Source organism: Ceraceosorus guamensis (genome assembly GCF_003144195.1).
Source record: "Ceraceosorus guamensis strain MCA 4658 unplaced genomic scaffold IE81scaffold_79, whole genome shotgun sequence".
NCBI classification, from domain to species: Eukaryota; Fungi; Basidiomycota; class Exobasidiomycetes; order Ceraceosorales; family Ceraceosoraceae; genus Ceraceosorus; species Ceraceosorus guamensis.
Genome location: NW_020290074.1, coordinates 47528 through 70288, shown reverse-complemented (window position 1 = coordinate 70288; position 22761 = coordinate 47528). Strand labels below are relative to the sequence as shown.

Genomic DNA, 22761 nt, shown 5'->3' with positions numbered 1-22761 from the left:
TCGTCGGAAGGTTTCACCGTGGCGCGCACGCCGCCAGAAACACCACTCGTGACTCACGATCGACTCTCTCCCTGGTTGCAATTGAATAAATGGCTGGCGCAACACCTGTCCAGCAGCAAAAATGCGAACCTTACCGACTCGGTCAGTCGGCACTCGGTGCGAATGCGAACCACGCATGCAACTTTGGCGAACACGAGACGGCGCACACGACAGACCTTTGCGCCACGGGGCGCGACACGAACGTCGCAGAGATCAATCGCTCAGCAGCCTAACTGATAGGGTCCCCGACCGCTCATTGGTGGTCAGTCAGGGTGGCCATGCAGTGGCGACGGTGCTGTTGGTGGGAGGCTGTGTACCAGGCTAGATCTTGCAATGGTCGCTCTCGACTTCGTTTAAAGACCTTGCCTGGTGATCTCAAGATTTTGCACGCTTCTTGAGGTCCTAGCTTACGACTGGGGATACATCGAGCCGACGTGCCTCCAGACAGAGCTCGAAGTTTTGAGTGCATATCAGCATGAGATTCTCCCACCTTTCCACTACTGTTGCTTTTGCGTTGCTGGCCGGAACCAGCCTTGCTGCTCCATATGGCGGAATTGCGGACGAAGTGGCACAGGCCGCAGTCTCGTGCGTTGCATTCCTGCTTTCGGGTGACACCATGCTGGCCCCCACCCCGGGAATCACGAGCGGTAGCTGACCTTTGAGCTTGCTTCTCAAAGCGCTAGTGAGCATGCTCGCAACGATTTCGTAAGTCCAGGCAGTGTCGTTGCAGGATTTCCGAGCAGCAGCCAGGAAGGAAGAAGCTGAAGCCAGTATTTCGGCTACATACCGACGTGCCTCAGCTGTCTGGTGGCCCTGGACGCATCTTCTGGAAAGACAGTTCAGGCCAAACGCATCACATCTATCATGCGACGTGGGGACATTTCCAAATGATGCATGGCAGAGAGGGTCTCACACCGGTCACTGAAAGGCTCTGGAACGAAATTGTGAGTAAAGTGTGCTTCGACTGCTTGGCAAGCCAAGGGAAGAGCGTTTAGGAGCGTCAGCATCACCCTTGGCCCCGCACAGATGCAACACGCTCGTGACAATCAGCTCATTGCCGAAGGCGTGACTGCGGGAGGAAATCGACTGAGATACCAGGATGGATCGTGGAGATCGGCGCCGCCTTCATTCGCCGGTCAGAGTCGTGAGCGTGGACAGTCTTCGCGAGGCCCACGCACCTGATTCGAGGCTTGCAATCGCGTAGGCGCCTTGTTTTTCCACGAAGAGTCGCGGGTTTGGACCCATGAAGAAAGACGACACAAGTGTTGGTGTGCATGAGTGCGAGTCTGCAATGATGTTGGCGACACCGCACAAAACACAGCAATGACAGCCGCGTACGGCAATTTTGGGCGTATGCTTCCGGTGCGGTACTTACGTTGCGTGCTTTGTTTGAGTCTCACAACTTTCGGGTGCCAATGCGGTTGCGGATGCGTTCAAGAGGTGGCAAACGAGTAGTCTCGTGTTGTTTGGTGGGAATCTTGGCGAGATCATGTCCATCACTTGCCACACGGCTTGCGCGTGGCACGCACCATTGTGATTTGAGTCGAGAAAGCGACGGCATGAGCATCTTGGCCAAGCGCTTGCCAAAAAGTTCAAGCCGAGCCTACAAATAGCCGTGCCGTGCCACCGCCTTCGAGGTAGCACGTCACTCCAGCCAAATGTGGTGCAAGACCGCAGCTGGAAGCACAGGTGCGACGATTTGACGCAGACTTTTCAGCATTGACTACACATTGATTCGCCTTGTCAAATAGCTTGATCATGCGCTCCGCAGTGGCAACGGCGGCGTTGTTCTTTGCGCTTAATCTCTCGATCGCCGCTCGTCCGTCTGGCAGCGAAGCACCAGACTTGTCCCTTGCTCCGCCTCCTGCGCCAGCACGGTGAGTCGTACCGGATCCCAAGGAAGCATTTCGCAAGTCGAGAATTGAGCGGACTTCGAACCGAAACGCCTCGGCCTAGCACTCCTCATGTCCCGATGGTGAGGATCCATCCGAGCCATTCTTCTTGAGTGCTATAGCTTTCACTCACGCCCCATCGCGTCCTGCACAACAGCTTTTCGGCTCGCCAAAAGCGATCCACTGGTGGAACAAGAATGCTCAGAACGTGCACACCTATCATACAGACCCGGGCCACTTTGTTAGACTGCACGGAGAGAACAAGATCGTGGCTGGTACGGAAGAGGTGTGGCGAGAGGTTGTGAGTACTCGCTCGACGCGCTGCTGTCGAACCTGAATGACTTGCTCTTCGCGCAGCCACTCCTTGCGCCCCCTTCTTCTGCCGAACGTTCGCAGAATACGCACGCAACGTTGGCACCGCTCAGGGCTGCGGGCAAAAACTCTTCCAATCAAGTAGCTGAGTGGAAGAATGGAATGTGGAAGGCGGTCACGCCACTTCGACGCCTCCCTTGAGCTCCAAAGATTGGCAAAAGTATTCGCTTCGCTTCGAAGTCTGCGCCTGTAGGCTATGTAGCTCAGCAACCCACCACTGTCGCGACGTGTGTTCGACACAAAGATCTGCCGAGACAAAGCTCTGTGCACCTAGAGGGCGCCAACACGACGGCACTTACTTGGACCCGAGAACGTTGTGAAGCCGGAGTGTATTTCGCCGGGCGATTCTAACGCCACAGAGTCCAGAGCTTCTGAAAGCGCTGCGCCGCAGATTTTGGTGTGGGGTTGCTTGACCAATCCCGTCATCCGACGACAGCTACTTGGACGGACGCGATGGTAGGGTGCAAGATGAGTCCGACGGCTTTTGACCGGGAGAGGCTTAGACGCCACCCGAGCGCTCTCGTGATCTCGGCCCCAGCCGGTCTGTCGAGTGCAGTGTGACGTCGCATGTCGTAGTATGAAGTTCTTTGTTGCCGCGTGTCGTATCGTGAAGTCTTTAGTCGCGAAGTCAGCGTGCTGTCGTGTGAGGTCATTGCCACCCCTATCACAAGACCTGACAGTCCCCTCGTTCGAGTGGCTCCTTGCCACCAAGGACGGTCGGATGTGAGAGCCAGGCAATTTTTTTGGATGGGTGCATGGCGAGACGCATTGCGAGGTCAGACCCTCTTGCAGAGCTTATAAAAGCTCTTGTATCGGAACGGTCTTGAGCCCCATCAGCAACACTTGCACGCTCCAGCCCCTCGGCGCGAACTAGTCCTTCCTCCAAGTTGTTAGTTTGCATCGCCTGCGAACGTCGCACTATAGTGCTGTTCTCCTGATAAATACACTCGACATGAAGCTCTCCTTCTGCTTGGCCTCGGTGGTCGTCATGTGCATGTGCAGCACAGTTGCTGCAGCGCCTAAGGTCACCTCCGTGCTTCTGCCGCAGAACACGGTTGAGCAATTCGTGAGTCAGCTTGAGGAGATGCAGCCTCTACGAAGTCGCTCAGGGCCGAAGTGTGCTGATGGACCTGGACCCCGACCACGCCAATACGCTCCTGCAGCTGACCAGCGCACCGCCAAGGATCCGTTGGGTCAATCATCAAGGCCGTACGCTCCACGAGTACGACACCGATCTAGCTACGTTCGTCCGGACGCACGGACAGCAGAGATGGGGTGCACGTCCTGAGAACTTGCCATCGTTATCAAGCGTGGTGAGAGGAGATCTCGGCGGTGTGATCGCGCTAGATACAGGCGCCGAGCTGACTGCGTTGCACTTGCTTGCTCTCTGGACGCCACCTTACAGATGACACGGGCGTCCGCAAGCGGGTTGACCGCCGTAGGCGACAAAAACGGTGTGCCACACGAGTTCATCAACGGAGTCTGGCGAAGAATCCACGGGCGTCTCTGAGGCACTGCTGGGGTCGCTTCGAGGCCAAATAGTGTCGCCTTGGAGTCGTAGCGCCTCTTGGAGTGCCCACAGCAAACCTCCATTCTGCGCTGGACGCAGCAGATGGCAGAACAGTGACCAAAGACAAATCAGCGACCATCGCGGCAGAGACGCAAAGGTTGATCTGCTCACCGTCACACGAAGCGACTCGCTATGCAAGTATTTGAATCACTGCATGTGTGCGCACTCAGATGCTAGCAGAGAATGACACAGATTCTCGTGACAGACGTCCGCCTTTGCGACTCGAGCAAACTGCATCGTGACGACTTGTGCGAGGGCCTTCTTTTAGAGCTAGCCAAAGCAAATTTTTGGTTCTTGCTAGGCGATCCACGATTCCCAATGTTGAGTCACGAATGTCTATGCCGCCAGCTCATTCCTTGCGTGTTCGCTCTTCAAAGTACAGATGGTTACGATGGGGGGTCAATTGTGGATGTCAATCGTTGCGGGAGCCGATCAAAACCACAAATCGCTGACCACTAAACAACACATCTTCAGGCGGGGCTAGGCTAATTCTAATTGTGAATCTTGAATTCAAATCTTGAATCAGAATGAAATGGCTTGCATGCTTGCATGTGGACGCACGCCACAAATCACGTGAAGCACTCCAAAGCACCCCGCCTTACGCGCGAGTGGTGATATGACAGACAACAACTCAATCAAAAATCAATTCAACGACTAGCATTCAGATATGCGTCACGCCAGCTGTTCAAGAATCGTGGCCCACGGCTTAGGGGCAGCTATCAATATATATAATCACGAATGTACACAGCCCTGGTCGTGATGCAAACCTTCGCGAAACATGCAGCCGCGAGCGAGCTGGAGCTTTCAGCACATTCGTGATTAGCGTGCAGCCCGTGATCGGTGCGCCTGCACATCAGCTGCTGCGCCGCCTAGGAGGGCGAAAGGGACGATCGAGCAAGCAAGCGGCCGTGCGAGCCGGCATTCATGCGTGCTGCATGCTGTGAATGATGTGCGCGTGTGGACCGTATCGACGCGCGACTTTGGCGGCTCAAGCATCTTCCCCGCAAACGTGCTGATCCCTTCTCCGACATCAGGCGCAGCTCTTCGAGCCAAGCATTCGGTCGACTGTTAGTGAATCGCAAACGCGCTCGCTTCCCTCTTCTACCATACGATTGTCAAGATCAACAAGCAAGCTTGCCTCACCGCTCATTGGAGTCCTTCACAAGCTAGCTAGCACGCGATGGCCGCTGAAGTTCCAGCCTGGGAGGGCTACACCCTATACATCGCCCCAGAAAGCTACCTCTTCGATCCCATCACTGCGAAGGATGCAGGGGAAAAGAAGCAGGTGCTCAAGATCGAGAGGGATGAAGAGGGCAGCATCACTTTGCTTGGTACGTTTGCTGGTGGCGACAGACTGGACGATTGGCTGAGAGCCTCCTTCTCTTTGCCATCCGGCGCGACCTCCGCCAATGCGTGGCCTTTGCACAGATTCGATGCCCACGCTGACGCTGCGCGAAAAAGAGCTCAAGGTGTACGGTGAGCATAGCATAGCAGCGCAGCAAGTCTTCAAAGCTGCTACTGACCGCGATTCGCCATCTCGCGTGCAGGTATCCTTGGTCAGATCACGCTGCACACAGCTCCATATCTCGTGCTGGTGACGGCTCGCAAACAAGTCGGCACTTTGAGCGGTCATGCTCTCTACCAAGCCACCGACTTTCGCATCTGCCCCGTACCCAGGGACTCGAAGCCCAGCGTCATGGAGCACCCTATAGAGCGCACGCTGCTGGAATTGCTCAAGACTCATCTCTACTCTGCTCCATTCTACTTTAGCTACACTTATGATCTGACCAGCTCCTTTCAGCGATCAGAGAGTCAGCGCGGAGCTCTCTGGCAGAGGGTGGGTTGATCAGCTAGCAACCGCTTAGAGAAGCTGATCACCTCGGCTGACCACTTTGCATTCCGATCCGCCCGCACAGGCGGACGAGCGCTTCTTCTGGAATCGGTACATCAGCACGGGATTCATCGAGACCACGGCGTCGGGCAAGACGGATCTGTCCAAATTCATTCTCCCCATCATCTTTGGCTTCTTGGAGCTGAAGCAGATCAACATCAAGGGCAATGATCTCACCTATGGTCTGATCGCAAGGCGCTCCAGACACCGAGCAGGGACGAGATATTTCTCTCGAGGCATAGACGCCACGGGCGAAGTCTCCAACTTTAACGAGTCCGAGCAATTCATCATCCTCAATAAGGGGGGCAAAGAGACTCGAAGCTCGTACGTGCAGACCAGAGGCTCGGTGCCAGTATTTTGGGCAGAGGTCAACAATCTGCGATACAAGCCTGATCTTTTGATTATGGACAAGCACGAGACAGTGAGTGGGCTGTGGAGTCCGCTTTGCGTAAGCTACGGGGCTGAGGCGATGGGACTGCACTTCTTTGCATAGGCCGAGGCTACCGCTTTGCATTTCCAAAAGCAAGTGGCAACCTATGGAGAAAATTATTTGGTCAACCTGGTCAACCAAAAGGGTTATGAGAAGCCAGTCAAAGACGCTTACGAGAAGGCTGTCGAAGAGCTAGGCAACCCTCGAGTCCACTACACGTACTATGACTTCCACCATGAGTGCAAGGGTATGAAGTTTGAAAAGGTCTTTGGGCTGATCGAACGGCTCCAAGGCAAGGGACTTCGAGCGGAAGAGTGAGTGGTCCACGATGGGTGCGAATCCCTTCGAGCTCGCAAACGCTGACTGCAGCGTTCAACGTTCGCCTATCAGCTACTTCCAATCAGACGGAGGCCGCACCACGCGCAAACAGTCTGCAGTGGTTCGCACGAACTGCATGGATTGCCTGGACCGCACCAACGTTGTTCAGAGCACCCTTGGTCGATGGGTGTTGAACCAGCAACTGCGCGAAGTCGGCGTATTGGCCTCGGGAGAAAAGTTCGAGGACCAAAAGGAGTTTTGGCACATCTTTAGAAATGTCTGGGCTGATCATGCGGATGTGGTCAGCAAGGCTTACTCGGGGACGGGCGCGCTCAAGACCGACTTTACTCGGTGAGTGCGAAGGAGCTGTGGTCCAATGTGCAGGATAGGCGACTGATTGCGCGTTGCATTGGACCTTGCCCGTCTGCGTGGCGTACAGCACTGGCAAGCGATCGTGGGAAGGCGCGCTGCAGGATGGAGTCAACTCTATGACTCGATACGTCCGCAACAACTTCTTCGATGGTAGTCGGCAAGACGCCTACGACTTGTTCACTGGAGCTTGGACGCCGAGAAAAGGCGCCACGGGAGACAAGCGTGCCATTCTCGTACGCTTGGTGTGTAGATGTGATTGTGCATTTGATCGGTGTGGCTGCTAACATTTCGAGCGATGCGGTGCGCCTCAGATGCCGTACATTTGGCTGCTCTCGGTCGCGATTTTGGTCGCAGCCTTCTTGGCACCTCGCTCAGACGATGGTGAGTCGAATGCAACGCTTCTCGCCGGCTCCCGCCTTCCACGAGCTGACCTGGACCGAGGCCCCACCACGCGACAGACGCCACGCGCAACAAGATCACTGCTGTCGCAGTCATTGTAGCGTTCACGTCCTTCTACTTCATCACCGAGCGAGGCTTGGAGTACGTGGCCTGGCCAACCCTCAACAGACCTGAAGAGACCATGTACTACGATGGACCTGGCTACTCTTCCGGACGACACGGCAGGGCAGCCATCTCTGCGCACTACGAGGGGAACAGGAAGGGCCCAAAGTCTACAGCTAGAGATATCCTCGCTGAACCAGCCAAGGTCGCTAAAGGAAGAAGGGGCGGAGAGTATACGCAGTAGGTCTACAAGCGACCATGCGGGTCCGCGAATGCGGCACAGCATGAGATGGCGCCTACCCGCGACTGCATTCATGTCTCGTGAGATTTGCGCTCTGTACATAGACAAGGAATGAAATGCATTTCGAAATGGCAGGCAGTGGTGGGCGTTGCACATCATAGCCAGCGCAAACGTTTTCAGAGGTCCGGTGATTCCAATCGACGCTTCTGTCAGGACAGTCATGAACGCAAAGATGGCCTCGTCAGCGCAGCTTCAGTCGGGGCGCGAGTTGTATTTCGGTGAATAGGCACTCACCCTTGCAAAAGACTCGTCGCCACTGTCACCGTCTGCGCTTTGTTCGTCGGCCCTCTTGCGCTTCGTGTCGTGCTCGCCTGGCGCATCCGAACCAGTCGCGTCATTTCCAGCTCTCTGTCTACCTTCCAACTCCTCGTACACCTCCTCCGCGCCGGCGGGAATGACTCTCCCACCGGCTTGTTCCTCTTGTTCCTTGTAAACCTCGTCGTGTTCCTTTCTCCTCTCCTCCTCCTTTGCGATCCTATCTTCCTCCTCCTTCAACCTCAAATGACCCCAACCCCCTCTGCCCGCATCGTACTCTTGCCTATACTCGTCGCGCACTTGTCCACCTGATCGTCCGCGTCCGTACTGACGACCATCCGTGTATCCGGGATCCAAATCGCAACGGATCACTCGCTCGTCCAGCTTCGTACCCGAAATCTGCCGCATACAGGCCAAGGCTTCCGCGTGGGTGTAGTACCTATGCATCGCAGAGGAGGAGCATGCGTGTGAGAGGAATACAACTGGGTGAGCGTGAAAACGGCGCGTCTCTCAGAGTGACAGGAGAAGTACCCACTCGACAAAGGCGAAACCGCATGGTGTCTTGTTTATCCGATCTAGACCCATGATGATCCTTCGAATGCCGCCTCCGGAAGAGGCATTGCAAACCCTACCAAACAATTCGTGCATCTGTTCTTCGGTCGTGTAGAAGGAGAGGTTGCCGACGTATAGCGTCGCGGTCTTGGACAGGGCCATGTACGTAGCTGCTCGAGACGATGTGTTGCGAGAGTCCCGATCTGGAAGCATTCAATTGTATGCGCTTCGTCAGCTAGGGATTGGTGGCAGGATGCGGACTTGTCTTGGATGAAGAGGAATATGTTCGCTACTACTCACAGGACGACGGAGCGTCTAGACTGTCCACCACGGACGACATTGTGTGCAGGAACCTGCCACGAAACTGATCGCTTGACCGAGTCTGGGGATGCTCTGCTCTCGATTCGCGTGCGAGTGTCAAGGGCGTCTGGATTGCGGGTCGAGCCCATGTCAGGAGTGCGAGGGAAGAGCCAAGTCCGACTGGAGGGGGGTGCGCTGTGGGTAGTCGGAAGTAGCGCGGTGCACAGACGGGCACCTGTATGCATGGTCCTCTCGTGCGGGTTGCGGCGCATACATACCACTCGTGCAGGCCTCCACCGCGAGCCTCGATTATGTTCTTCTTGCCGGTACCTACGCTTCCTGCCTACTTGACGCTGCCGATCACCTAGCGCTCGTCGTCGATCGAACACATTCACTCTTTGGGCTTGCCAACATTCAAAACGCTTGGCTTCTGAAAGACTCGACCGGATCGGTCAAGAATAGTGTCGGGCCCCAAGAAAGGCGAAGAGTCTTTGTGCTTGCACAGCGACGCGGTCACGAGCGCAGTGCCACGCGATGCGATGCCTCTTCAAGTGTACTACTTAGGACCGCCGGGCACTTACACTCATTCCATTGCTCTGCACTTCATACAAGAGGGCGATTCCGCAAGACCGAGCAGTACGATCCGGCAATCTTTGGAGGATGCTGCTTCAGCTTGGTCCGAAGATGGACACAGGCATCAACAGTCGGTCGTGCCGCTCGCACTGATGCCGTATGAGAATAGCACTTATGGATTGGTCCTCGAAACTCAAAGTGTTCTCATAGGTCCAAGGCATGGTGAAGCAAACGTCGTTCTGGGATCGAATGGGCAGCTGGCCTTGCCGAATGAGCTGTCGCCGGTCGTGGTGGCGGAAGCTACGAGAGCTGTGAGGCATGCGTTGTTGGGCAGTCGACGTGCGCAAGATAGGCTAAGGAGGAAAGGTGGAATGCAGGCGCTTCATGCTTTGGAAGAGCTGGACTTGTCCAGGGTGACCAAGGTGATGAGTCACGAGCAAGTGAGTAGACCATCTGATAAGGGATCGCATCTACTATTCTATTCTGCGTTTTGCCAGTGTCTCGGTAGGCCTTTTACACTGACTGCCTCGCACTCTGTCGAATGTACCGTCACCACTAATGCTTTTCAAGGCTTTAGGTCAATGCTCCGACTTTCTGACTCGCAATTGTCCAAAGGCTGAGCGAGTCAGCGTCGCGTCTACAGCGCTCGGTGCACGTCTCGCAGCCTCAAACATCTCCTCTGAGAACACTGGGAGCACGAGCGCATGCCGCCCATCTTCTTCGACACCTCTCTCTGCACAGCACGCTGCTGCGAATGATGAGGAGACTCGCAGGCTCTGGGGAGAGGCTGTTATTGCCTCGATCGTAATTATCGCCTACCCCACGCCTTACTTCTTCATCGCCTTTGGAGTCATGGTCCTCCTATGCTTGTGGACCGGCACCTATTACCGCACGAGCGCACGCGAACTCCTAAGGTTAGTTCAGGACGGAGGTCGTGCGGCGAGGCCCATTGACAGCGATAAAGACGAGGTCGTGGTGGCTATCGGAACGGAGCAGGCAGCCGAGGAACTCGATTTGGTTGTATTGCAGCGCAACATCCAAGACAGGGATGGTGAGTGTCTCTTCTGCCGGTTTCCGAGAGAGATGGCCTCTTCTTCACGAGTCATGACCCGCCGTGGTCAAGGGTGCATAGAGACACTTTGCTGATGCGCGATATCGCTCGCACCGGCTTCGCACACAGACAACGAAACGAGGTTCTTGCTCGTGGCGCCCAATCAACAAGTGGCGAGGGCCTATCGCAGTGCCCATCCTCAGCCACTCGAGTGCTCACGAGCCATGCTGCTCCTACGCACCGACAGTCATTCCACCAAACTGACATCCCTTCTTGGCGCTTTGTGCGCAACTGCCAGTTCTCGACCAGACCAAGCGCCTGTTCGTATTCGCAAGGTGGATCGCAAAGCCTTTCCTCTGGGCGACGAGACTCGGGGATGGCGGAAAAAAGAGGAGAGGGATGATGCGTCTAGTCGCGAGACTGCGCAAGCGAAACAAGGTAGCGCTTGGCCCAGCGTCTACTTTGTAGAAGTCGAAAGTGCCGTCTCGTCCGCGCGACTCGACGACGACTTGCGAAGGCGCCTTAAAGCGACGCACGATCTGGAAGGCGTTCGGATGTTGGGAGTGTGGCAAGTCTCATAGCATCAGCCAAATCAGTACCCAGTGGGCAGTGGCATTCATTCCTGTCCAGAGTCACCCGTCCCGACACACGCACTAAGCGTCCTTCTTGACTCATGAAATTCTACGTGCGGAGCTTTAACGAGTCCGCTGGAGTGAGCGCAAAGATCTTCGACGACTTCTTTGCGACCAGCAGGCCAAGTCGTTATCAAGGTTGTTGGTCATGCACGAAATGGTGCGTCAGATGCTGCGATGATTGTGATGAGTGCGCGATGTATTGTGGTGAGCATGCAACAGTGCAGCACGGGGAGGTACAACTTTGAGCCGCAATGCTCAGAACTACGCAGCGTCTTTTTGGGCCTGGATAATTTTGCTAGGCCATCTACCTCTACTCAGATCGTCCCTCCTCTTCCTCTTCGCATCGTACGCCACTCTAAAAGGCGGGTCTTCATCGAAGCCCAATTCCCTCCTCAATTCCCCAAAGTCCTGCTCCCATCTCTTTTCCCAATACACATTGATCAGAGGGCTAGTGATCTGTCCCTGTCTCCAAGCCCACGCTGCCAGACCTCTTGCCGGACCGCTCGCTGTAGCATGCCCTTGTGCGCTTCCAGATTCAGACTCGAGCCCAGACCCGTACGCGAGCCCAAAGCCCAAAAGCTTTGCCCTTTCCTCCGCCGAGAGACGTAGGGGACCGGCAAGGGCGGACAAGTAGGATACGGGCAGACCAAAATGACTCGCTTCGAACATCTTCACCACCGTCTCGCCCAAGTGGGAGACGGGCATGAGGCATAGCAGGTGGTGCATATCGTGCGATTGTCGATTGCGAGCCATAATGTAGCGCAAAGTTGGATCGTCTACGTGAAGCACCTGTGGGTGAGGTGGGGGCGGTCATGCTCTCGAGGAACGCATGCTTATTGCGCAAACGCTTCAAGGCCTCCTCGCCATGACTCACCTCTGCCCTCGTATCCGGACCAACGCCACACCAATCCAACCATCTGGTATACTCGTTCCCAAACGTTCCCTCCGGCAAGCTTCTCAGGTATGCCATATCCACCGTCTTTGTATTGATCTGAGGTCTGTCCAACAAGATCCGCCTACCTTCTTCGCTCGCCAGCATCTGATCCCTCATGCGAGCAAGATGAAAAGGTTCGGAAGAGAGTTCGGAGAGCAGGGCTATCTGATCGCCGCGCGAAGGATCTAGGAGAGATGCTGCGGCTGATCCCAAGCCCAAGAAGAATTTGTGCGGCGATGAAAGAGGAATGGGGGCGGAGGTATGCAGAGATGATGAGCTCGCGTCTGCGTCTGCGTTCGTGCTTGTGCTTGTGCTTGTGCCAGAGGTGGACGATGATGCGGTGCGAGATGATGATGAAGAGGAGGAGCGCGAGGTGATGGCGGTGCTGCGGGCGCGGAAACAAGCCGATTGACGCGGACACGCCACTGTCAGCCTCTCTCCTTGTCGTTCCCATCCTGTCCTGCGACAAGCCTCTCGAGCAGCATTCAGCACTGTGCGCTCCATGTCTGGTGCCGTGTGCTAGGGGCAACGAATGCTCGGTGGGAACTGCACGGATGAGATGGGATGGGGTGAAGAGGAGATGCAAAGCTTTGAGAAAGAGCAGCGCTTCCTCTAGTTGACTATGCAGACACTTTCTTGAGCCACGCTCGACCTTTGGCTTGACAGCGATCGATGAATCGCGCGACCGATGGCGAGCTGAGTGTGAGTGGGTGGGTGAGTGATTGAGCAAGCCGCAAGGGTGTGCGTGCGTACCGCGGTGTACGCGTTGCTAGTGTCGAAGTGGCGGGCGCAGGACGCAGACGCAGGACGCAGACGCAGACGCAGACGCAGACGCAAACGCAACCGATCCCACGAATCTGATCCTGAATCGGTGAATCACGAATGGAGTGAGTCTCGAGTCAAGAGTCAGAGTCTGAGTGTGAGTCTCGAGTCTTGCGTGCAGGGCCTTCGAGTCAAGATTGGTGAGTCGTAATCAAGTCATTTCATTCGATACTCTAATTTGATACTCTGATCGTAACTTCACAATTTCCACACAGCTTTCATCTTCAACAATTAAGCGATGACTTTGACCCGCCGCCTTGCCTTTCTCCACAAACATTCATCAAGATTTGTTTCTGCCATATCATCAGCAGGCGATGCCAATTTTGAAACACGTGACCGGTGGCATCGCGCCAAATTTTGAATTTGATTCGTGATTGGATTTTTGATTCTTCTGGCGTGCGTGCAGGAGGCGCCAAACGCGTGGAAGCTGATCCTCGCGTCGAAACACGAATGTGAATCACGAATGGTGAGCGAGGTCGTTGTGCGATTGAGTGAGCGCAGCTGATGGTCAAGACTCACGACTCACGACTCACGACTCACGACTCACGACTCACGACTCGCACATACATGCACACCCTGCCTCGTCCCCCCCCGCGACACTCCGTCGTGTCAAGCCTTTGCGCCATCATCCTCGCCCCTTGTCTTCTCCTCGCCATCAAGACCGAGCAGGCATTCACTTCTCATCACAAAGGCAGCCCGACCACTGCCCTTCCCGCACCATGTCAGCAGCAGCAGCAGCAGCAGCGGTGGGAGCTTCGAGCAAACGTCGAGCTCGTTCATCCAGCCATTCATCTTCCTCTTCCTCTTCCTCTAGCGACATCGACTTTATCAACGTCTCTTTCGACTTTACATCCCCCACCGACATCGATTTCCACTCTATCAAGCGTCAATTGCAGCAACTATTCTACACCTACTCGACGCGCGATGAGCAATTGGATCTTGGAAAAGTGGCGGATCATGTGATTGGCTTGGCTGCGTCGAGTGGAGTGGGAACAGTGGTGAAGGTGGATCAAGAAGATGATAGCGATCCTTATGCTTTTGTGAGCTTGGTCGATCTAAAAGTGAGTCGGCGAGTCGGATCAGAATGCTACACTGCATGCAGCGCATGACGCAGGCGCAAACGCAAACGGCAAGATTCCGCCATTCCCTCACACCTTGACCTCGCTCTGCTCTGCTCACTCGCACCTTTGGCACGCACACCGCCCAGGACACCTCCTCCGCAGCTTCTCAGACGCTGCACAACTTCTTCTCTGCAAGACTCGCCTCCAAGTCCGTCGGCTCCAGCTCTAGCGCCTCGCAAGCCATCTCCGACGTTCTGTCGTCCAGCAACACTGCCCATCGACCGTATTTGGTCCTGCACGAGAGGATGGTGAACCTGCCTGCTCAGATAGCCACTCCGCTCTATCGTATCCTGGCACAAGAAATCGAAAGTCAATTGGCACAGGTGAGCCAAGCTCCACCGTGCTTTTGCAGCAGGCACGGCAGCTCACTAGACGCTACTCGGGCTAACACGACCTGTTTCGCTTGTGTGACCCTTTTCCAGAAACCCACCCACCTGATCTTCTTTGCTCGCATATTTAGCGCCGCAGCCTTCAGCTCCGACGAAGAATCGGCATCCGAAAACGGTGCATCTTCCACGAAGCAACAGCAACAAAAGAAGAAACGAAGAAGAGGAACAAAGACGAAGACCTCATCATCGTCATCGGCTGCTGATGCGCTCCGAAGATTGCAATCTGGTGCAGCACCGATAGGAGGCGGTGCGAATGGGAAGGATCAAACATCGATGGGCGCGGCCGGCTCGGATCATCACGCTTTTCATCCCGAGGACGAATTCATACTCAAGGTGCGTCTGCGTCTTTCACCTCCACGTGTTTCATAGTCTAGCCATAGTCCCAAGCTCGTCCAACTTGGCCAAGACTTTGGGGGAGGCAAACGTCGACTTTTTTTGACCATCAAACTGATCCCCCCCCCGGCGCCTCACTCCTCATTCTCGCAGCACGCTACAGCCGCTCACATTTTCCGCTTTCCACCTCCAAAGGATGCGGCGGATACGTACGAAGCGCCAATGTATGGACGCATGCTGCTGGTAGAGTACGCCAAGCTACCTGTCCTCCTGCAAGATCTGGAACAGGCTTTCGGTCAGCCTGCTGCTGCTGCTTGAGGGGCGTCTAGCTTAGCACTCCAAGACTCTTTCTCCTTCCAACTTGGCGCCAAAAGTTCAGGATCAGCAGGTATCTGCTTGAAAGGGTGCGGCTTGCTCATCACACCCAAAGCCTGCCTCCCAATCCCCCTTTCATGTAAACACCGAGCCGGCTCAGAGCTTGTGATTGATCAGATCAGATCTGGCATCTTGTTCGACGTATATTTGGTCATGGTCAAGCAGACGAGACGGCTTTGGGCGAACGGAGGTACGCAACCTCCAACGCGAGGACAACAGCTGAACTGCACGTCCTCCACCCTGAGCGCACACGCAACATCACTTTCGCTCTTTTCCCCCTGTGCTTTCACGTACTGGAGCGTTGAATTCAATCCACTCCGATTCGATTCCCTTGCCTCATCAATGCCTCTGCAGACAATAGCATCATCATCACCCAGCAGTCGTGTCGCAGAGGCCGTCTGTCGATTGTACTGCCAGCATCATCTCCGACAAAGACCTGCAAAGACTCTCCTCAAGCGTGCATGAGGTGAAGAAGCGCCTCGCCGCCTGCACTCTCGTTCGGCCACTCGGTCTGGCCCCAGAATCACGCAATGACGGGCATTCTTGGTCTGCTTGACTTGTGTTACATGACATTTCAAGTATGAGTTTTGGTCCGAACACTTTTCAAAGAGTGAACAGCCGCTTCAATGGAGCATGCTTGGGATGGGCATGTGTACTTGACGAGAGAGAGGGAGCTCGTTCGAACCCCCTCGGTGAGAGTGTTGCGAGACGGACGGGGCAAGTGATCGATAGTAGGCAGCCGGGGTGGAAGCAATTGGTCAAAGAGACTCGAGACGGTTTATGCCTCCTCCTTCTTCGTTGGAGCACTGCCAGCGTTAGCAGCCTTGCGGTTGATGAGGTTTTGGCGGCTGTTGGGCAAGGCATCAAAGAGATTCAGAAGTTAGACTTCGCATACGCCCACCGACACTGTTCCAAGCCGAGCCGAGCCCTTTCCCCTTTCGCCCCGGCAGTCCGATCTGCGCCTCGACTGTGAAACCAATCCCATCTCGCTTTGCGCCACACTCACTCTCTGTCCATCTTCAGCTTGGTGATGACGACATTGGAAGGGCTGATCGGCAGAGCAACGGTAGTTCCGTTGGTCTTCTCGCGGCTCACACGCTCAACGTGGATGACCCACTTCTTCCTGTAGACTTGTTGAACTCTTCCCTCGCGACCCTTGGAGCTTCCGCGAACGATCAGGACCTCGTCATCCCTGCGCACGGGGAGAGAGCGGACCTGTATGACGTGTTCCAAAATGCAGACCGAGTCAGTTGAACGCGCCCTGATCGTCGATGCCAGACGTCCCGCTTTGCTCTGCTCGGCCACGACATAGCCAAACTACCTGCCAGACCTTAGTCGGACCGGTACACCTCCACTCGTTCATTGTTTGACTCTTGAGACTTGGCTGTGTTAAGCGCGCGAGCTTCGACCGCCTTGCCCCAGGATGCATGGCCATGCAACGATGAATGGCACGCATCAACCAGGAAGCGCGACACTACGTTGAACCCAGAGCCCGGCATCGCCAAGTCGCCGTTCGAACATCAACTCCATGCACGCATCCCCTCTCCTTGCCTCGACGACCGGCGCTGACCATCCCATCCCGATTCCCATCACTGCTATGCTTTTTTGCAAATCCTGCTCCTCCTCGCAACACGACCACCTCAACTCTCTGCGGGGACGAACAACTCACGCCATGTTCACCTCGCAGTTCCTTGGAGAGGCCGCTGCTCATGATCTTGCGCCTAAGGTGGCTAGGCGCCGAGAAGTGCAGCTTGCGCGAAGTGCGTCGACTACATGTTTGTGGTGTGTTGCAACGACCAATGCGAATAGCGTTCATAGATGGCGATGGAGCATGGCGGGGTCGAAATGGACCGGGAAGTTGGACGTCGGCGAAAGTATGCGCATTAGGGGGCATGCAGCACAGCCAATCGATTCGAGCGTTGAGGAATGCGGAAAAAGGGGCGAGGGGAGAGGAGAGCATTAGTCATCGCAAGCACAATCCGAGGTTCCGAGCTGGAGAAATGTGTAACGCACGAAGAGGACACCATTTTCTATTCAATCGAAAGGGTTCGTGGAGGCGGGCGGATGCGGAAATCGAGTCAGTTGAGGATGCTCGCGATGGCCGTGAAAGTTTCGTGACGTTGCTCACGGGCGATTGATATTCTTGAGGTGGTCGATGGTAGAGGAGAGGAGCCAGTGTGAAGCTTCGTAGCAACCTAGCTGGGACCTTTCTTCGACGTTTGGCCACGCGAGACACAGGTAGCAGCAGCCTACAGCAGCCATGCAGCAGCCGGGTCAAAGGCCCATGCTGGAGCCTCGTCGTCGCGCTGCCCGCAGCGCGCTGTGCGCGCAATCCTGCGCCTCGGCCGAGCTTTCAAAGTCCATCGCTACGCAGGAGACGCGTTCTTATCTAGAACAATCTGCATTCTCCAACCTCAAAAAATGCTGAACTCACACTGGTCACGAATGTGTGTGGTTCTCAGGGTGATTCTGCATTCACAATTGATTCACGATTCGTGGTGGTCAAGAAAGGAGGCAGTCTTCAAGACGACGTCGCGAATCGCGAATAGCTACGTGTGTGCGGATGAAGCTCAGTGCCGTCTTTGGTGGTAGCTACAGTCTGATGCTCGCTCTGCTCCACCAGGCAAAGGTATCGCATTGTGGAGAGGGTACCTCAAGCAAAATCGCAACCAAATTTGGCAAAGGGGACCCGCGTCCATTTGGAGGTGGGGAATCTTCTTCGTTACGCGTACAGGCACATTTTTACTCCTTCTTGCGACTCTTGCGAACTGTCTTCTTCTTGGCTGAAGATTCGCTTTCAGACTCGGTCGGCGTTCCAGCCTGCTGCTGCTCTGACGCTTTCTTTGCAGCTCTCAGTTTGGTAGATCGTACATCGGCATCTTTTGGCTCCGTCTTGTCAAAAGCTGTCGTGTAGAATGTAGCACAGCACCTTTGATATCAGCCGTGCGATTCTCCCTAGACGCTCGCCTCTCTGCTCACCTTCCCCATGAAAAGTCGGAAACCTATGGAATAGTATGGCCAGGTCAGCTCAGCCTGCCGGACGCCCATGTGGGAGCCCACTCACCTTGGAGTGCCATCTAGTGGGAACAGAGTGGTGCATAACGACTTGAGCTGCGCACGCTGCATGAAACACAGCCCTGCGACTCACCCATCGACAAATCCTGAAAGCGGTACACGACTATCTTTCCCACCTCTGGCTTGAAAGCGAAACGCAGAGAGTCTGTCAAACCGCTGCCGCAGTCGAATTCCAACCCACTAAAGGTGCCGCGTGCGTGTCAGCTGAGAGGCCGAGCATCCGGTGCAAGGTCCCACTCACTTTGCCATCTTCAAACGCAAAGAACCACATGCGTTGGCCAGCCGTCCTGTTCCTTTGTTGTGTCCGACCACGATGGCCTCAGCATCGTAGAAAGACTTTACCTGCAGGCGTCAGATACGGACGTCAGAAGATCGTTTGCAAGTCGGCGAGGAACGTCCAGCAACGTACCTTTTGCAAGGCGTCAGATCGACTGCTTTTGTAAGCGCTTCCCGGCTGGCGAAGCATCACTCCTTCTCCTCCCTTGGCTTCGACATCGCGCAGCCACTTGACTAGATGGTCTTTGCTTTCGCAACGGACCTGGCCCAGGAATGCCACGCATGAACGCTATAGGAACAAGAGGAAGCCGCCTCAGTGCCCGTGCCGGACCTGAGTTTTGTCAGACATTCGAAGATCGCTTACTTTGGCTTTGATTACATCATCCACGAGCATTTCACCATCAGGTGCGACTTTTCGTGCCATATCCCACCTCTCTTCCACCGGCTTGTCCACCCCCGTAACGTCGAATATCTATGTAAAGAACAGTCGGGAAATGAGCAGATCTTTCTCAATTGAAGCGTTCGAATTCGAGCTCACCAGAAAAGATATGCTACTCCAGTCACCTCCCGGCTGCGCAAGGTTGAGATGGAGGTCAGCAGTCTGCGTGCACAACATCTTTGCCTTACGATTTTGACTACACACTCCAGAACGAATATGGCCGCTGCGAAGCAAGATTCGTGCGGGATGAGCGTTGGTCGAGGACGATGACCACAGGATATCCCATCGGCCTCAAACCCGAGCTGACCCACCTTGTAGCGTCAAATGCGTCTCGATCGCGAAAGAGTTCCCCATCCAGCTGCACGTCTTTCGGCAGGCGTTTCTTGAGGCTGTCCGGCGCATCTATCGGCTTTCCAGTCCGGCTCACAAACGCTTTGCCGGTCCAGTGGCCCCTGGGTCGCCGATGCGATTGTGTGCAGAAAGTACGCATGAGTCGATTGCCGAGCGATATCGAGCGCCGCAAGAAGCTCACCTTACGCCGTCGAGCTTCTCTGACATCCAATATCCTGCAGGATCCTTCTTGCCCTCAAGTTTCCAGCTGTTGGCAAGCATGACGCCTTTGAAAGGCTTGCCGTCAGCTCCTATGGGACCATTGCCGATGTCGACGCCATCAACTGCATCCCCTTCGTCTTGCGAAACCTTGCGCTTTTTGCTAGAAGAGGCGTCTGCTGATGATGATGAAGTTGCAGTGTCGGTACCCTTTCGTTTGCCTCTGCCAGAGGGCTTGGCAGCAGCTTTCTTAGCGTCCGTCATTGCTTGTGCTGTAGCAGAGCTTCCTTCGTCCGTCCTCTTGAGCTCGTACTCATTGCCAAGCAAGCCTTTCAGATGCTTGCAGCTCCTCTGATTGGGCGCTTTGCCCCGCCCCTGGAACGCCCATGCCGGGCAACTACAACTGTAGTGATCACTTAGCCTCTTGAGCTTGTACGTCGAGCTTCCGCTACCTTTCACCTCTTTGATCTCGTTGATCTGCAACAGCACTTTGGGGGCTAGACCGTCCACCTCTGCAGTAATAATGTCGAAGTGCACCATCCTCTTCAGAAAGGCTTGGTATGTGCTCGCGAGGGAACTCGTTTGTGGTCTGGAAAGCGCAAGACGAGATGCGAAACGGTTGGTGAGCGAGAACATAGTCTAGAGGATCAATGTGGATGGTGCTCGTGGCTGGGAAATACGCTTGAGGCTACGCTTAAGGGTAGAGCCAGTCGACTTGGGCAGAGCATCTGCATGCAACACGACAGGAAAGAGCACGGACTGGCGATTGTGGTGCGGAGGGTGGTCCGCACGACAACGGAGGCAAGCACACTTTGCGCCCATTTCCAGCATGTGGCGCTTGGCACAGCCTTCTGAGTGACCGCGCGGGGCGCGTACAGACACAGCCCGATGAGTGCACGACATGCAGGAGAGGACACGTGATGATTCTGCAGGCATTTGCGCAGAACCTTCTCGATTATTTACGCAATCTTCTCCCTGAGCCAAAGCACGCTTCGCCTCCTATCGTCAAGAGTCACGATCGAGTCTGAGTCGTGAGTCATGGGTCACGAGTCCTGAGTGAGTCAGGAGTGACGTCCTCAGCAGTGAAACCGCGTGCGGAGCAGGTGGGCCCACATGCAGCAGTCGTGAGTTCTGACAGGAGCTGCAGTGGTAGGAGGCGCTCCTGCGGTGCTCCTGTGAAGTGATGATGCTCACGACTGGGTTTGATTCAAGATCCCACATTGCACCGCTTCGGCGACGCAAGCAAAGCGAGTCTTGGCATCTAGCACAGCTAAGCATTCAGTCGCCATGGTACTGTATACCATGCAGCCGTAAGTGTAGATTTGCGTAATAGCGAGCTATGTACATGGCCGAAATCGTCGCAAATTCGGGCGCGCAAGGTTGACGGAGTTGCGTGGCTTGCGGATGTGGGCATGGGCGTGGAGTGGAGGGACGGACAAACGCTGCCGCGGTAGCTGTAGCAGCTGCCAAGCTGCTATACATGACGTCTGCCATGTGAATGTCCAACAGCCAAGGCCCCCTGCCACAAGTGACGCGTGGGCTGGAAGAGAAGGACCGAGGCGGGGACATTCTTGATCAAGCTCCGGCGCCAAAAGGCTTAGCTTCGGGAAACCCCATCCACCGCATCAAATGGTGATCGAGCAGCAGCAGCTTCAGCTGTGTGCGGATCTATGAATATAGAAATCGCAGCCAGGGGTTAATGAGGTCGATTCACCGCGGAGATTTAGATTGTCTTTAATTCATACCGGCGTGCTCCTGTGCAGGCGGACATTTTGCATCCATCCCGAGTACGGCACATGCCTGCATCGCCGCGTAAGATGCTCGCACCTCCCCGACCAAGCCTATTTTGCAACCTCACTCACGCAGTCTGAATGAACTCACACTGCCCGTCGCTCCGGTGTTGCGTGCACTGCGACGCTTTGCTCGATCGCTCATTCAAGATTGTTTCCAAGTTTGACCATCCCTTCGTCCCCAAAGCTGCCTTACCGTCAGAGCAGCGCCCACCTTGGCGATGCTGTCCTGCAGACTCCTTCCTGATGCCAAGAATGCACCGCAATTCTCGATTCGATTGGGGATTGAGATGTGGAGCTGTTGAGAGGTGTTTTTGCTCCGGACCTGTGACCCTACAGCAAGGAGTCAGCCGCTATATTGAATTAATGAGGCGTGATAGATGATGACACCTCCTCTCTCGCTGCTGAGTCCGGACACGATGTGCCGACGACATACGTCCACGCCATCGCTTGGTGTCGATCGATGGTGCGTGCGAAGCTGCATTTCCACGCTTGTCTGCTGCGCCGTGGGACGCCGACATCCGCCGCTGATCCCAGCCAAAAAGCGCTGCTGCTGCCATAGTGCGCTCGCTAGATGGCCGGCTTAGCGCGCCCGCAACTTCATGTGGCGGTAACCCTATAGGCACCACTATTGACCGCGGCAACAGTCCTGAGTGAGCAGTCACCTACCAAACGTGTATAAAGACATCCCACTTTTCTCGTCTCTCATCCAATCTCCCTCCATTCTTCACCTCACCCAAAGCATCTCTTTCGAGTCGAGACTCGTCCCGCAAAATCCAAGCAAAGCATCGCGACCCTGTCCCCATCAGCAACATGCGTTTCTCCATCCTTGCTGCTCTTGCCCTCGCTGGCCCTCTCCTTGTCATTGCTGCTCCAGCTGGCGAGGCGCCTGCTGTCGCTCAGGACACTTCCATCTCCTCGACCTGCGACGACGAGTTCTGCGACAGGCGTGGTGAGTAGCAAAAAAATCTCCCGACTCTAAAAACCGAAAGGAATCTCCTCACGCTGAACCCCCCCATTGGCGCCCATCTTCGGATTTCTCTCCTTGCCAGAATTCTTTTACGCCGACAGCTCCTTCAATACCGACACGGTGTGCGACGGCTTCCGCAGCGAATGCTACAAGCGCGCCTCTTCCACCGTCCAGCTCCGAGCCACCTGCCGCGCTCATCCCGATCAAGGCTTTGTGCGCTTCCAATGCGTCGAGCTGCGCAACCGCGGAGGAGCATGGAGCGGTACGTCTGAAGTTGGAAAGGAGATCGGTCTGAAGGAGGTCAGGCAGTCCGACGGACGCTGCGATGAAATCTACCAGGGACTCTGCGTCGACGATCAAGCGCCCACGGGCACGGTCCAGCTGCAAGACCCTTTCTTGTCCCAGCCTGCACCTTAGAGCACGCGCAATGATGCTCTGTGAGAAGACCGCGGCTGGCATTGTGCAAGTCGAGTCAAGCGCTTCCAACAATCGAACCCAACCACAAGATCCTACATTCTTACTACTCTTCGCTTCACAATTGCCTTTCTAATGATATGATGCCCCCTGTCGCCTTCCTTGCTCCAATCTCTCCGTTAGTGCAAATGCGTGAATTTGTTTCTTCCCTTTCTTTGAAAG

At 55.3% G+C, this 22761-nt stretch overlaps 9 protein-coding genes across 9 annotated transcripts; 5 read left to right on the top strand and 4 right to left on the bottom strand.

Moving 5' to 3' along the window:
* The first annotated feature begins 346 nt into the window (after positions 1 to 346).
* IE81DRAFT_239003 (hypothetical protein) lies at positions 347 to 1316 on the top strand. The gene is made up of 4 exons (XM_025511206.1): positions 347 to 624; positions 717 to 744; positions 840 to 983; positions 1066 to 1316. The coding sequence occupies exons 1-4, from the start codon at positions 515 to 517 to the stop codon at positions 1219 to 1221; spliced, it is 438 nt and encodes a 145-aa protein (XP_025367296.1). The 5' UTR covers positions 347 to 514; the 3' UTR covers positions 1222 to 1316.
* Positions 1317 to 4855: 3539 nt separating this feature from the next.
* IE81DRAFT_325886 (putative SAC1-recessive suppressor of secretory defect) lies at positions 4856 to 7783 on the top strand. Its single transcript, XM_025514648.1, has 9 exons — positions 4856 to 5204; positions 5302 to 5349; positions 5421 to 5710; positions 5790 to 6185; positions 6258 to 6508; positions 6585 to 6863; positions 6952 to 7126; positions 7196 to 7265; positions 7343 to 7783. The coding sequence occupies exons 1-9, from the start codon at positions 5054 to 5056 to the stop codon at positions 7627 to 7629; spliced, it is 1947 nt and encodes a 648-aa protein (XP_025367295.1). The 5' UTR covers positions 4856 to 5053; the 3' UTR covers positions 7630 to 7783.
* On the bottom strand, positions 7404 to 9224 carry IE81DRAFT_305619 (putative nuclear cap binding protein subunit 2). The gene is made up of 4 exons (XM_025512332.1): positions 8794 to 9224; positions 8477 to 8696; positions 7921 to 8380; positions 7404 to 7832 (listed from the first exon to the last, which is right to left on the bottom strand). Exons 1-4 carry the CDS (start codon positions 8831 to 8833, stop codon positions 7803 to 7805), a joined length of 750 nt encoding a protein of 249 aa, XP_025367294.1. The 5' UTR covers positions 8834 to 9224; the 3' UTR covers positions 7404 to 7802.
* Positions 9200 to 10886, top strand: IE81DRAFT_238880 (hypothetical protein). Its single transcript, XM_025511205.1, has 3 exons — positions 9200 to 9806; positions 9937 to 10417; positions 10665 to 10886. Exons 1-3 carry the CDS (start codon positions 9333 to 9335, stop codon positions 10679 to 10681), a joined length of 972 nt encoding a protein of 323 aa, XP_025367293.1. The 5' UTR covers positions 9200 to 9332; the 3' UTR covers positions 10682 to 10886.
* Positions 10887 to 11412: 526 nt separating this feature from the next.
* Positions 11413 to 12235, bottom strand: IE81DRAFT_282744 (ubiquinone biosynthesis protein coq4, mitochondrial; the record flags this gene model as incomplete). The annotated part of the gene is made up of 3 exons (XM_025511545.1): positions 11413 to 11542; positions 11612 to 11841; positions 11927 to 12235. Coding segments are annotated over 3 exons (669 nt in total), but the record flags the coding sequence as incomplete, so codon positions are not given.
* Positions 12236 to 13253: 1018 nt separating this feature from the next.
* On the top strand, positions 13254 to 15401 carry IE81DRAFT_305613 (hypothetical protein). The gene is made up of 4 exons (XM_025512331.1): positions 13254 to 13869; positions 14016 to 14252; positions 14352 to 14651; positions 14805 to 15401. The coding sequence occupies exons 1-4, from the start codon at positions 13528 to 13530 to the stop codon at positions 14967 to 14969; spliced, it is 1044 nt and encodes a 347-aa protein (XP_025367291.1). The 5' UTR covers positions 13254 to 13527; the 3' UTR covers positions 14970 to 15401.
* A 296-nt stretch (positions 15402 to 15697) lies between these two features.
* On the bottom strand, positions 15698 to 17188 carry IE81DRAFT_325879 (ribosomal protein L24). Its single transcript, XM_025514647.1, has 5 exons — positions 17155 to 17188; positions 17040 to 17056; positions 16696 to 16795; positions 16033 to 16241; positions 15698 to 15874 (listed from the first exon to the last, which is right to left on the bottom strand). The coding sequence occupies exons 2-5, from the start codon at positions 17051 to 17053 to the stop codon at positions 15805 to 15807; spliced, it is 393 nt and encodes a 130-aa protein (XP_025367290.1). The 5' UTR covers positions 17054 to 17056; positions 17155 to 17188; the 3' UTR covers positions 15698 to 15804.
* A 323-nt stretch (positions 17189 to 17511) lies between these two features.
* Positions 17512 to 20149, bottom strand: IE81DRAFT_325877 (DNA ligase/mRNA capping enzyme). Its single transcript, XM_025514646.1, has 11 exons — positions 19349 to 20149; positions 19128 to 19268; positions 19021 to 19039; positions 18916 to 18948; positions 18742 to 18849; positions 18511 to 18666; positions 18343 to 18443; positions 18175 to 18281; positions 18091 to 18103; positions 18006 to 18028; positions 17512 to 17929 (listed from the first exon to the last, which is right to left on the bottom strand). The coding sequence occupies exons 1-11, from the start codon at positions 19999 to 20001 to the stop codon at positions 17769 to 17771; spliced, it is 1515 nt and encodes a 504-aa protein (XP_025367289.1). The 5' UTR covers positions 20002 to 20149; the 3' UTR covers positions 17512 to 17768.
* Positions 20150 to 21949: 1800 nt separating this feature from the next.
* On the top strand, positions 21950 to 22747 carry IE81DRAFT_325876 (hypothetical protein). The gene is made up of 2 exons (XM_025514645.1): positions 21950 to 22107; positions 22208 to 22747. The coding sequence occupies exons 1-2, from the start codon at positions 21969 to 21971 to the stop codon at positions 22540 to 22542; spliced, it is 474 nt and encodes a 157-aa protein (XP_025367288.1). The 5' UTR covers positions 21950 to 21968; the 3' UTR covers positions 22543 to 22747.
* Positions 22748 to 22761: the final 14 nt, after the last annotated feature.